The following is a 12756-nucleotide window of genomic DNA, read 5'->3' on the forward strand; positions in this document are numbered from 1 at the left end:
AAACTCAAGCTGGTTCTAGGATTTAAATATTGTAAGATCCCAGTAAACAAAGAAAGATAACTATTTATCTATATTATGAACAAAATAAGAATTACTGAATTTTCGAAGTCGACAATATTAATTTTCTGATTGTTGTTTTCTAGATCCCTATATAATGTATGTTTTCGTTGTTCAATACATTTTCAAAATATCTATTCAGTTTTCTAATATAAGTTAATTTTATTTTAATATCCTGTATCCCTTTCGTTTCCAAGTAAATTTGTCAGCTTAATCCACAAAAATATTTCAATTACATTTAGCTAACCTTTCTTAGTCGGACTGATTCCGATCGGTCTAGACAATCTCAAAGATTCTTTACCGCATATCTAAAAACAATCCTTGATTTCTTAGGAATGCTTTAAAGATTTAAAGTAAACTCTTTGATCTTTGATCAACAGATTTCTTTAGCTTTTTTGCTCCTCTTATTTTGTATCACAAACAACCTGCATTAACTGATCTCTTTATGCAGATCATGAACATATATATTACATACTCTTAGATACATATACCTTGTTTTGACAGAGTACAAAAAATGATCAGTCAGTTGGTTGGATGGAATATTTCGTTGTCATCGCATATAAAAATTTTGATGTATATTTTGGCAAAGCGCCAACAGGTTAACTACGTCACTGACCAACAACAAAGAAGAAAATCCAATGGGGAAATAATAAAAAAAAGAAGAGCGACACAAAAAGCATTTAATTCTAGGTTAAAGCAAAAACAGAAAAATGTAAACGATGCGGGATGAATGAATGAATTTTGATCTTTTGCAAATTTTAATATAATTTGCATTTTTTGCTAACTTTCTCACACCTCACTGAAGCAAAAAGGCAAAATACTTTATGGTCCGGTGCTTTCCCGCTGTACTACCGTGTTCCGGCCAATTTCTAATGAGTCAACCAAAAGATTTTGAGGTTTCGGTTAGCAGCAATCATCAGCCCCAAAATGACGCACTGTCAATAAATAAACCGGTGTGTTAAAACATTTGATGTTTCGAATTATGACGTAGAAACCAAAAGGATATGAGCTGGCACAACAAAGAACTATCGATAAGGCCGAAAAACCATAATTGTGAGTCGATGTCAATGGTTTATAAGTAATTTATGAATTAGTAACTCATATCCTATATTTATGATACTACTAAAAATCTAATACTACTTAGAAAATCATGTTTTGATTTAAGTTTGTTTTATAAATTTGCCCAACTTACCTACAAAACAAATTTAAAACACTACAAAAAGCAGTTATAGATGTGCTTATATAAAATTGCTATCTCCCAAAAACAATATACTTTAGCTATTATTGAGAAAAATATCACAAAAATCGTTTCTGGGACACCTCAAATGTTAATAAATCAATTCTAGCTGCGGCAATTTTATTTGAAAATGTAAGATTTTCGCAGGACAATAACTAGATAAAACACAAAAAGAAAAAAAAAAGTTGAAGAGTTTTCGAAAGTTGGCGGAATATTAGAAAAATAATTCTTGTTTAAATTCGATTGCGATTTCTTGGTCATTTAGTGTCATAAATCTTAGGTAAGAAATTTTTAAATTGGTAATGGAAAACAATGATTTTCTAATGTGAAATGAGTTACCTTCAAAAAAATCGGGTCTCCTAATATCTCGAAAACATAAGTTAAACGAAAAAAACAATGTCATTTTCAGAATCAGCGACCGTCAAGTACCCTATAAATAAATATGAGAACCTTGCCTTACCTTGTGTTATTCAAAATCTATTTCTTGAATTAAGATTACTTTTCTTGATTCCTATTCTCAACACTTTTTCCCAAGACATAAGCCTAATATCAAACTTCTTTAAGCTGTGTAAGCTATATCTTATTCCTCCTTAAAATTTACTTTGATGTATGTATATAGTGAACATAAATGGTTATTACAGAAAAGTATTTTGTGACTAGTTTTTCGTTTCATTAACTAAATAATTTAAGGCAACTTTTTAGCTTTTAAGCCGCAGAAAGAATAAAAACTAAAGCCGCCAAAAGAAGGCGAGGAATAAGACTTTTCGAAGGGCAAGGGTTAAGTAAAATGCAGAAGAAGCTACATAACTTTTTAGTATACTTCAGTTGCATTGCGTGTAATATTTAATTATAAAGATGCCTCTCATCTCTCCCATCAACGGAGAACGAAAAGGCAAGTAAGCAACCATCTAGCCAACCAACAACTTTACGGCACTTGCCAATTGCACTTTGGTGGCGCCTCCCGCAGAACCCAATGACGACGCACTGCATCGCACTGAGCTCAGAGCAACGCAGCGAAACGTCTTGGGGTATAAAATATTTAATTGTGTCACGTAACTTTTTGCTAACTGAATGGGGGGCGGAGGAGTAATAGAGAAGGCGGGATAGATGAGTTTCACTGAGCATTACATTTGGATAGGGATTGGGTTTGGTCGTTGGGTGGGTAAATGAGATTACAAATGTAAAACATTAAATGAAATTATCTTGCCTGAATTACCATATATCAAATTTACATCACATAAAATATTAATTTGCTTTACTTTATTGTTTTTGTTTTTATTGTTTTTTTTTCTTGCTTTTTTTACTTATCGTTTTTTAATACAATTTGTTTCTTGTTTTTTTTTTTTTTTTTTTTTAAGTAATTAATTTGTAGGCTTATATAAAAACACATGTGTGAAAGAAATCAGTTTCTGTTTCCAAAAATCGCTATGCTGAGCAGTTTTAATTTCTTTTATTTGTATGTATAATTTAATTTCTTTTTGTTTTGTTTTCTTGTTTTAGTTTTTATTCTTCTTTAAGTCGAGTCTTTGTATAATTTTTTTCGTATTTTGCGAATTTAATTTGCCGTTCCTTAGAGGATTACACTCCCACACACGCACACATACAAATATATGATATATATATATCTTGAATCATAATAGTTTCAGCTCTCTCCATTTAAAAAAAAAAAAATAAATCAAAAATGCAAAACACATCCAGCTACACATTTAATTTATAAACTTTACTTTGTTTTGTTTTAAAGACGGGTAGAATGAATGTATAAAGAGAGAGAGAGAGAGAGAGAGATAAAGAATAAAAGATTGGGTAGAGCAGACCAAGTAGGAGAATACCAAAGCGAATGGAGCGCTGTCGTGGTGGTGGTGTTGGTGGTTGTGGAGATGGTGGTTTGTATAAAAATAATTTAACTGTTATATATATTACGAATAGGAGAATGATGAGGACAATGGGAGGGGGGAAAAGGAGGGTACAGGGATTTTAGGTGTCTCCGGATTCTTAGGGCAACGTATAACGGACATAGGGCACCTCAACATCTTCACCATCCGTATTGTTGCAACAGATCTCAAAGACCAGCGAACGTTCATGTGGCTCAATGCGACGCTTGGACACCCGACGCACCACCTCTGACATGGCCAAGGGCAAACGTTCCGAGCACTTGGCTTTGGGCATAAAGAATGAATATAACATGGAGACGCCCTGCGACAACATGGTTATTTTCAGTTTCTCTTTATCGTCGAAATAATTGAGAAACTCCTGCAATGTCAATTCACCGCTAACTTCGAATCGATCCCACAATGTCCATTCCTTGTCATAATAGGTATTCTTAGCAGCTGGCAACGGTTCCGAGAAGGCTACCAATGGCAGGGCAAGATTGGCAAAACCATTCTTGAATTGAGCCAAATCCCTGTGACCACCAATTAGCTTGATAACCTCCAGCACAGCCAATCCCGACATCATCGATGTGGTCGTTGCAATGGCTGGAATAATTTTACCAGCAATCAATTTCGACTTGTGACGATCTGCTGTGGGTATCTTGTAGTTTGTTGCTCTTAAATTCGAGCAGGCCACAATGAAATCCATATGGAAATTGCTATCATCATCCTTCTCGAATTCCAATGGTGTGATTTTCGATTTCTTGTCCGCATTCTTAACCAGCTCATTAATTATCTTATCCACACGATCCTGATCGACCTCACCATCATCGAAATGATTGGCCGATGCGGCAGCAGCAGCCTCATTAGTCTCAATTTTGACACCGGAACGGGGCTTAAATTCGGGTACCTAAATTAAAAATGGGAATAATTATAAGTATTGAATTTTAAATCGATTTCAATGGGTTTTAAAGAGTGAATGTAACCAAAATGATTTACAACTGTAGTAAAAAGTTTTAGTTTTCAATTTAAACTATAAGTTTTGAAGTGAAGTTAATCAGAATTCTAATAGAATCTTATTTGATATCAATTCGTTTTAAATTTTTATGACTTTCTCGCAATTAAATACTTGAAAATGTAAATTTTGAAATGAATTATTATTGAATTATAAAATATTTGGCCCTATTCTCTTTTTTTTAGTTGTATTCGAAACTCTTACACTAATTTTCATGCACAAAAATTTGGACCGTCATTGTAAGTTTTTGAAATTTCGTTTTGCATTATTTAGTTTCAATTTGGAACTAGTTTTAGCGGTGAAGACATGACCATTGCCATAAATTAACTTTTAAGGTTGACAAATATTTCAGCTTTCTCTGAAAAAACTATTAACTTGTTTTTGAAATGTACGAAAAGTGCAAAATATTTCAAACTTTTTAATAAATGGCTTTAGTTTATATTAGAATTGATTATTTCAATGTGACTTTTTTTTAATGCCATTAAAAAAAATAATGCTTATGTTTAATGACACAACGCTGGTAATTAGAATGAGAATGCAACTAAAATAGTAAAGCATTTAAATGCTTTTTGGTTAGACTGGCTATCTCTCTCATTTAGCCATTAATTATGACTCATAATAATCTTTAAATCGCAAACTTATTAAGGATTGAATAACTAATCGTTGAGGATGTCATTTCGGTAACAAGTTCACTCAAAATTTAATTACTTTTCTTCTTATCCTTACCTTAACCTTCTGCACCATTTCGGCAATGACCTTGCGATCACGAATTTGTTTCAAGCCATAGACCTCAGCCCTCAAATTGGCACCAGCATAAATGTAGTCCAAATGCATGGGATCATTGACATCAAAGACCAGGGGATCGGGACAACGTTTTGGACCGGACCAGAAGGGTTGACCACTCGATGTTACTTGCTCGGGTGGGAAATTGAATAGCAACTGTTTGATCTGATTGGCATACTGATCCTCCCAGTAGAGACGTGCCCATTCCACACAATCGGCAAAGGTGTTGGGTTTATCATCGAGCAAAGCTTTCTGCAGGGGTGGAGATGAAACAGAATTTGAGTTTCAATTGGATGAAGAAATATTATATAGTACTCACCTTGATGGACTCAAGAATCTCGAGGGGTTGAATGCCCGGCAATTTGATAATTCGTTCAATGAACTGAGGATCGGCTATATATTGACTTGCATTCTCAGCGGCCTGTTTGAAGACACCCTCAAAAGAGTCACGTGCCCATTGCAATGTATGCTCAATGGCATTGGGGAAATTCTTGAGCGTACAGATGGGTATACTCTTCTCGGGCGGATCCTGCGATGAACTATACGACTCGGTGGCAAATGGCACAATCACCTGGACATTGCCCATGGTTCCGAGGGTTCCAGTCTCCACCAGAGGGATGCGATTGAAGATGCATTTGCGATCCATATAGATACGAGCATCTACATTATCCAATGCATTGGCCACACCATCTAATTTGCCAAAGAAATCCTCTGAGAAGACCTTCTCTGTCTCGGAGCCGACACGCAACTCATAGGAGGTAACCTTTACATCGGGATTCATACGCTTGATGGCATCAGCAGCGGTCAGAGCTTTCGATTTCTGAACATCGTGCGGCCGGAAAAGGAACTGACGATTTAAATTTGATTTCTCAATGAGATCCATATCGGTGACAAAGATTTGACCATCGCCGACACCAAGACCAAGCATACCAAAGTTCTTTAGCAACTCACATCCAATGGCTCCGGCGCCGACAATAAACCATTTCGCATTGGACAGCTGTTGTTGGAATTTACGTCCGAATATCGCAATCTGGGCATCATAACGGCTGCCCAAGGGCTGAGCATCTGCCTCGGTGACACCATCCTTAGGCAGGCATTCGATTGCATCGTAGTAGAACCATTGAAAGATTGGTGTGAATTTTCCACTGCATGCCTTGAGTACCTCCTGGGCCACAATGCCACCAATTGCCGCATCCACTGGGCAAGTGTTACCAGCACAGATTTTTGAAAATTGCACTATCAACTGCTCATCTACATCGGATTTAATATCTTTGCAGAGTGCCAAAAATTTATCAGCATCATCCTGATTCCATGGTTTGGGCAAATCTCCATTGTGAGACTTTTGATAAGTGGACAGAGCACTGAATGCCACATGCAACGTGGCAGGGGCATCCAATTTGCCAAAGTCCGAGATGAGAAACTCTGGTTCCGCTGAAGCCTGCTCCAGACTCTTAAAGCTCACCGTCTTGGGCATTTTGACTTGAGTGGCCACTCCGCCAGACTTGTAGACACCAAATGCACTAGTGTCCCCAATGCTAAAGGTGTAGGGACCAAGAACATTGATCTTAATGGGTTGACAGCCATTTAGCTCCTTCATACCCTGCACTTCCGAAAATGTGACATAGTCCCCATCATTGAAGCCATGTCGTGTCTCATCCAGACATGTGACCACACCCTGAGCATCGTTCGTAACACTGGCAATCATGGTGGACACCGGTTGTGCTCCATCCTGATCATAGATAGTGAAATTCTCACCAAAATCACAAAAGATTTTGGCAAACAATCCACGCGTCTCGGCAATAATCAAAGCAATGCCATTCTCATGGGCGAATTTGCCAATCCTTTGCTGTTCCTCTGCATCCGAATTGGTCAGTACTATGACACGGAATTTCCTCAGGAAGTCCTCCGAGAGGGGTCCAGTGTGCGATAGGGTCCTCACATAGCTATTCAGTTCGGCCAGAGAGGCACACGATGCCTCTGCACGATTCTTGCCAATATCCGCTTGGGTTAGATAGAATTGCGAAGATAGGTCATTGAGCTAAACAGAAGCAGAAGAAATAACGAGAAAATTAGTCAAAGATTTTTCATTGTGAAATTATAAATGGATGAGCAAGCAGTCAAAACAGGGCAGGAGGGGGAGACGTTGAAATAGGATGACTAAGTCCAGAAATTTTGTTGCAAACAAAAGCGAATGAGCCAACACAAAAGACTATGAAAAAATAACGGAAATACTGCAAGCAGGCAAGACGCATTTTAAATACTCTAATTTTGAAACATCATAAAAAAAAATTTTACTCTTGATCCTTTTCTTGAAAATAAGCCTTTCGAATTTCTTATAACAAAAATTAGCGCACTTCAGATACCCTTTTTTTTAGATATACCTAATTATTCATATCCCGTAGGACCTCCTTTAATTATCAAGTCAAAACACTTTCTTCTTAATTTTCTTTTTAAAATTTTTTAACATTTCCGTTAAAATTCTCATTTAGGTGAAATAAATTTTCCAGTTAGGGTATGAAAACAACTGCAATTGCCGCGACACACAATAGTTGTCTCGCTCTCACACTTTTTCGCAGACATTTTGACGCAAGAAAAACAGAAAAAACGCAAACGAAAAGAGAAACAAAAGAAAAAGAACAAAAAAAAAATGAGAGAAAAAAGAAATTCTTTTTTTCTTCGCTTTTGCAAAGTACGTTTAAAAAAGAATTGGAAAAAGCGAATTCTAACCTAACCTAATTTTTAAAAGCAATTGGGAGAAACTTTTTTTCAATTAAAATTGATTTTCATAGGTTGAATATTGTATGATTTTCATTGCATTTGCCGCCGTTTTGTCACGCAAATTATCGATTTTTCAACCCCGCCTCCCCCTTGACTACACACACACACGGACACTGAGAGAAAGACACACACACACGTACCACACAAGTTGCTGTGTCATGCAGTGTTATGGATTTCACACCGCCCAAAATCACATTCTTGGCTATTTCCAATCCTAAGCCGCCTAGACCGGATAGCAAAATATCCGAATTGGCCATACGACGCATGGCATCATGGCCGAGCACATAAAGTTGGCGGGAATAGAGAGACTCATCGATGTCTCCACCGGGAGCGGCGGCGGCACTCGTATTAGCTGCCATACTTCCTCCTGCTGGATGTCGATTTGTGTTGTTGTTGCTGCTCGAGTTGTTGTTATTATTGGAGGTGGTAGTATTGGTAGTGGTACTGGAGCTAACGTTTGTGGTGGCTGAGAAGGCGGCGGCGGCTGCTTCTTCTTCGTGTTCCCTATGGAGGCTCTGATTTTTTTGCTCCGTTCGATTTACACCACTTTCCTTATTCACTGCTGACGATGTACTAACGTTGCTCTCGCTTGCTGCTTTAGACGTTGCCTCTCTCGCTGTCCTCTTCGTAGTCGTATTCGCACACGTGTCGGAAGTAGACGACGATACACACAACTCCAGCTGCTGTTGCTTACTGCTAGCTATTGCCGTCTCTTTCTCATATATGTCAACTTCGCCTACTGCTTTCCCATGATTTTCGCAATTGTTGTTGCTGCTGCTGTTGTTGTTCTTGCTACCGCCACTGCTGCTGCTGCTGCTGCCAACTTTGACGTCTCCACCGCCGCCGCTGCATGAAGCTGAAGCTGCTCCAACGCCGGCATCGTCGCCGTCTGTCCCCAGTCTCCGCTTTTTAGCCAACGGCACATCTGAACTGCTACAGGTTGACATTATATATGTGTTTCACTTATTCTCACTCACTATGTGTTATTGTGTGGCACTTTTGATGTTTTGCGTAGATCGCGATCTATGTGCAAAAGTAATATGCAAAAAAAAAACTAGCGAAACGACAATAATTTTTGCCAAGTGTGACCACACGCGGGCAAATTTTTGCCCTCTCGCCGTAAATTTTTGCCCTCTCGCCGAAAATTCTTGCCCTCTCGCCGTAAATTTTTGCCCTGTCGCCGTAAATTCTTAAATACTCACAGCCAAGCTGTTAGCTCAATTTGAGTTAACATTTGCGCTAACAGCACTTTAAGTGTTAACAGCAGTTCGACTCAGACCTTAGGACTTTTACTCAACCTTATCACTTCCGTCTCACTTTTTACTCAAACCTTAGCTCACTGACGAGAAACAGGAAGAACAAAAAATTACATACAAAATTGGGTTTTTCGATTCGCTCCAAATTGGATCCTGGGTCAAATTGAATCTTTGTAGTATGGCAGTTTATCTTAGTTTTTAGATCTAAAACTCTTTCTTAAGGTCCAAAGGTATACGATAAATTTTACAAAATTTAAAAATGTGTCTCATATTTTTTGCATGGTCCAAATTTTGGGGGGTATTTATCAAAATTTATTTAAACACCGTTAAAACCGTTAAAGATACGCCCACGAAATTTACAGTAACTCAACGTTATGAATTAACACATCAAACCTTCTCACTAGCATTATATAAAAATCGCCTAAAATCAGAATTTAATGTCAAAAAATTTGTATCTCTGCCACTGTACATAGATATGAAGATTCACCAATCATGCTATCGGTTTAACTTAAAATACTATAAATCGAAGAAAAACAAAGGCAAAATCAAAGATTTGAAATTAATATTTGTCCAAATAAATATATTTTTTTTAAGAGCCACACAAATATTATATTTTTATTCTATACATATACCATAAAGCAGAAAGTAATAACTTTTCATAGAAACTAATTTATAGGGGTTTAGACTCCGTCGAAATTTTAAACTTCAGACTACGTGCCAGACACGGGATTATAGACTAAATTAAATTGCTTCTTCACTAATAATCTTGAAGTTGAAGTTGATAATTATTCGGTCTTAATTTTAGATCGCCTATAGGAACTACTTATGTCCAGTTTTACCAAAGGTTTTGAGAGACTTTAAATTGATTTTTGTTTTTCTTCACTATAAAATTGAACTGATATCGCAAATAAAATCCATATATTTCCAACAATTAACACGAAGTTAATCATAGCATTCTAATTTATCATCATCTCAAACTTAGCATATACAACTGGAAAAAAATTCTAAACAAAACAAATCGGTAATCATTATTAAAACAAATTCAAGCTATTTTGTTGAGATTTACATTTAATTAAATACGAATATATACGCAATTAGATTTTGTTTGGCTCGTGCCTTTCGGATCCTTTCAAATACTGATCCACATTCTCTGGCCCTTGGTCTGTCCTTTTTCCCCTTGTTACGAGTTCAATATCCTTTCATTGCGCCAGCTAATCTATTTCTGTGGCCAGTGACAAGGACGAAACGGTAGTCGAGCATGAAAATGCGTAAATTTCTACGAAAACAGAGCTAGAGAGTGAGAGATGAAGTGAAAAGCGATCCATGGACAATGGAAAATTGTGAAAATGCCCTCATTCCCTCTGATCTGTTCTTGATGTTTGTGTGTGTGTTTGTCTGATGTGTGTTGTGTTGTGGGGGTGTCCTTTTCAAGTGCTAACTGCGTGCCATTAGAAGAATGTGCCGCAACAGCTGCAGGACGAGACCTCTTTGGCTTAGGAACAGTTGCGTAAAATGCATTTTAATTTACAGTTACAGCTGCGACCGAGTTTAATTTTAGTCACTAACGATCGCTACTACTAGATAACTCCTACCGCTGACATTATCGCGTGCGGTTATGTATTTTTGTGTCGCGTGGACAAGCCGAAACGAAACTTTAGATCAAAAATTAGCATATAGCCTCGATCCCTCACCCCCCTTTACATCCCTCACATCCTTCCTCCCTCACAGAGTGTGTGTGTGTGCCATATGAGCTAGAATTTTTAAAGCGGGGGTGTAGGGGTAGGTCAAACATCTGCGATCCTTTTTTGCTTTGGCATCGCGTGCCCTTTTGGAATGGCTTTCTATAAAATTCTTCTCTCTGCCCCTCTTATGAAGGCTCATTCATCCCATATGGCAGGATAGGCCCACCCTATGCAAATTTTTTGGTTTTCATTTTATCAATTTATCATTTTGTGGCAGCTAATTTGAATACATCTGTGGATGAGTCCTACCTGGCCATAGAAATGGCCAAAAGTGACAAAAATTTCTATATTAATGAGATCTATAAAGTATATGGAAGAGAATTGTGACAAATGATGGAATTCTGCATTCAATCCATGAGTTAATTGTTAAAAATTACTATAGATAATTAAACTGAGAGTAGAGCTAACTATAAGGGTAAGGGTAAGCCAGAGATAGTAAGAATGAATTGAATATGCAAAATAATTATATCTCTTAGTTCCCTTAGCTTAGAAGGAAAAGCTTAAGATTCTAATGGAAGATTATTAATAACAAATTTTTAACATAAATTTATTTTTCTGGAGTAATTTGGACCAAATTTGATTTGATTGAACTAATTTGCTACACACCCATAGGGTGAAATGGTATATTAAAGTCGCCAAAATGTATGTAACAGGCAGAAGGAAGCATCTCCGACTCCACAAAGTATATATATTCTTGATCAGGATCAACAACCGAGTCGATCTAGTCATGTCCGTCTGTCCGTCCGTCCGTCCGTCTGTCCGTCTGTCCGCCTAGATCTCGGAGACTGTAAGAGCTAGAGCCACCAAATTTGGTATGTAGACTCGTGTAGTATGTAGAGTGATCAAGTTTATTTAAAATGTTTGCCACGCCCCTTTCCGCCTGATCAGTAAAGATTCTTGTCTAGGTTACTCCTATTAAGTAAACGGAGAATAAATCCAAAAATTATCTGTATTTTTGACAATGTTTTTTACTATGTAAAATGGTTTGATTATATCCAACAAATAATATATAAATGCCTTTTTTCTACTATATCCTGCCAACATATCAACACACATCCTAGACTGTAAAATGAAATTAAAGGTCATAACTCTATAAACAACAAATCCAGAATAATGTTAAGAAAATCCTATTGTATTTGCTAAAAACTGGTAATTTCTCATATATATAAATAATTGAATTATAATGTTTTTTTTTTTTGAATAGTGTTTATTTTAAGTTCGTCTTTACAAAATATAAAAAAACCATAGATAAGAATCTATTAAGAAATTATATTAGGTAGATTTTTGTATACTTCTTTATTCAATAGTTAAGTTAAATATTTTATACAAAATTTCTGTATAAAACAAGAAAAAACTAGTTACAAATCAAATCAAATGCTACTTAGACATGACTAAATCCTCTCATAAACTTTTACATAAACTTTATTTCTCAGCATTTTTTCCTTGCATCCTCACCTTAATTCTGGGATAAAAACTGCAATTAGTTTTTTACAAATTCATTGTAAAAACCCCTTCAAGAAAAAAAGGCAGAAAAACCAGCTTAGATATTTAATTTATTTCTCAACATGAATCTAATGAAAATTTCACTGTCTTCTTGAAGCATCAAAAGCAGCAGCCCAGCATGAATCCAATGAAAATCTTATTTTCTTCTTGATGCTGCCCAGCATGATGATGGCAAACTGATCTTGTACCTCCATAAGCTGACCATTAACTCGACTTGAAATGACATTGACATAAATTTCAGTGGAAAAGCAAAAAGTTATGACATTTTCAGAGAGACGACCGACCGACCAACCAAAAAGAAAAAAGGACTACACTTTGTAATCAAGAAAAATCGTATGGCCCAACCCTTTCGTTTGGTGTCCCTTATGACACATAAATTTTATAGAAGAGGAAAATCAGGTTAAAAAGAAAAACCCCGACATACTGCAACTGGCCAATGCGGCGCAGTCATTGGTCAGCCGGGCCGTTAATTGAATCATTTACGTGAACAAAAGGGGAAAGGCAACTCGAAACAATG

General features: G+C 36.8%; 1 protein-coding gene across 1 annotated transcript; it reads right to left on the reverse strand.

Annotated features, from left to right (window-relative positions):
• Nucleotides 1–2700: 2700 nt before the first annotated feature.
• LOC6640855 (ubiquitin-like modifier-activating enzyme 1) lies at nt 2701–8789 on the reverse strand. The gene is made up of 4 exons (XM_002063936.4): nt 7879–8789; nt 5280–6998; nt 4904–5212; nt 2701–4072 (listed from the first exon to the last, which is right to left on the reverse strand). The coding sequence occupies exons 1-4, from the start codon at nt 8683–8685 to the stop codon at nt 3287–3289; spliced, it is 3621 nt and encodes a 1206-aa protein (XP_002063972.4). The 5' UTR covers nt 8686–8789; the 3' UTR covers nt 2701–3286.
• Nucleotides 8790–12756: the final 3967 nt, after the last annotated feature.

Source organism: Drosophila willistoni (assembly GCF_018902025.1).
Source record: "Drosophila willistoni isolate 14030-0811.24 chromosome 2L unlocalized genomic scaffold, UCI_dwil_1.1 Seg168, whole genome shotgun sequence".
Lineage (NCBI taxonomy): Eukaryota > Metazoa > Arthropoda > Insecta > Diptera > Drosophilidae > Drosophila > Drosophila willistoni.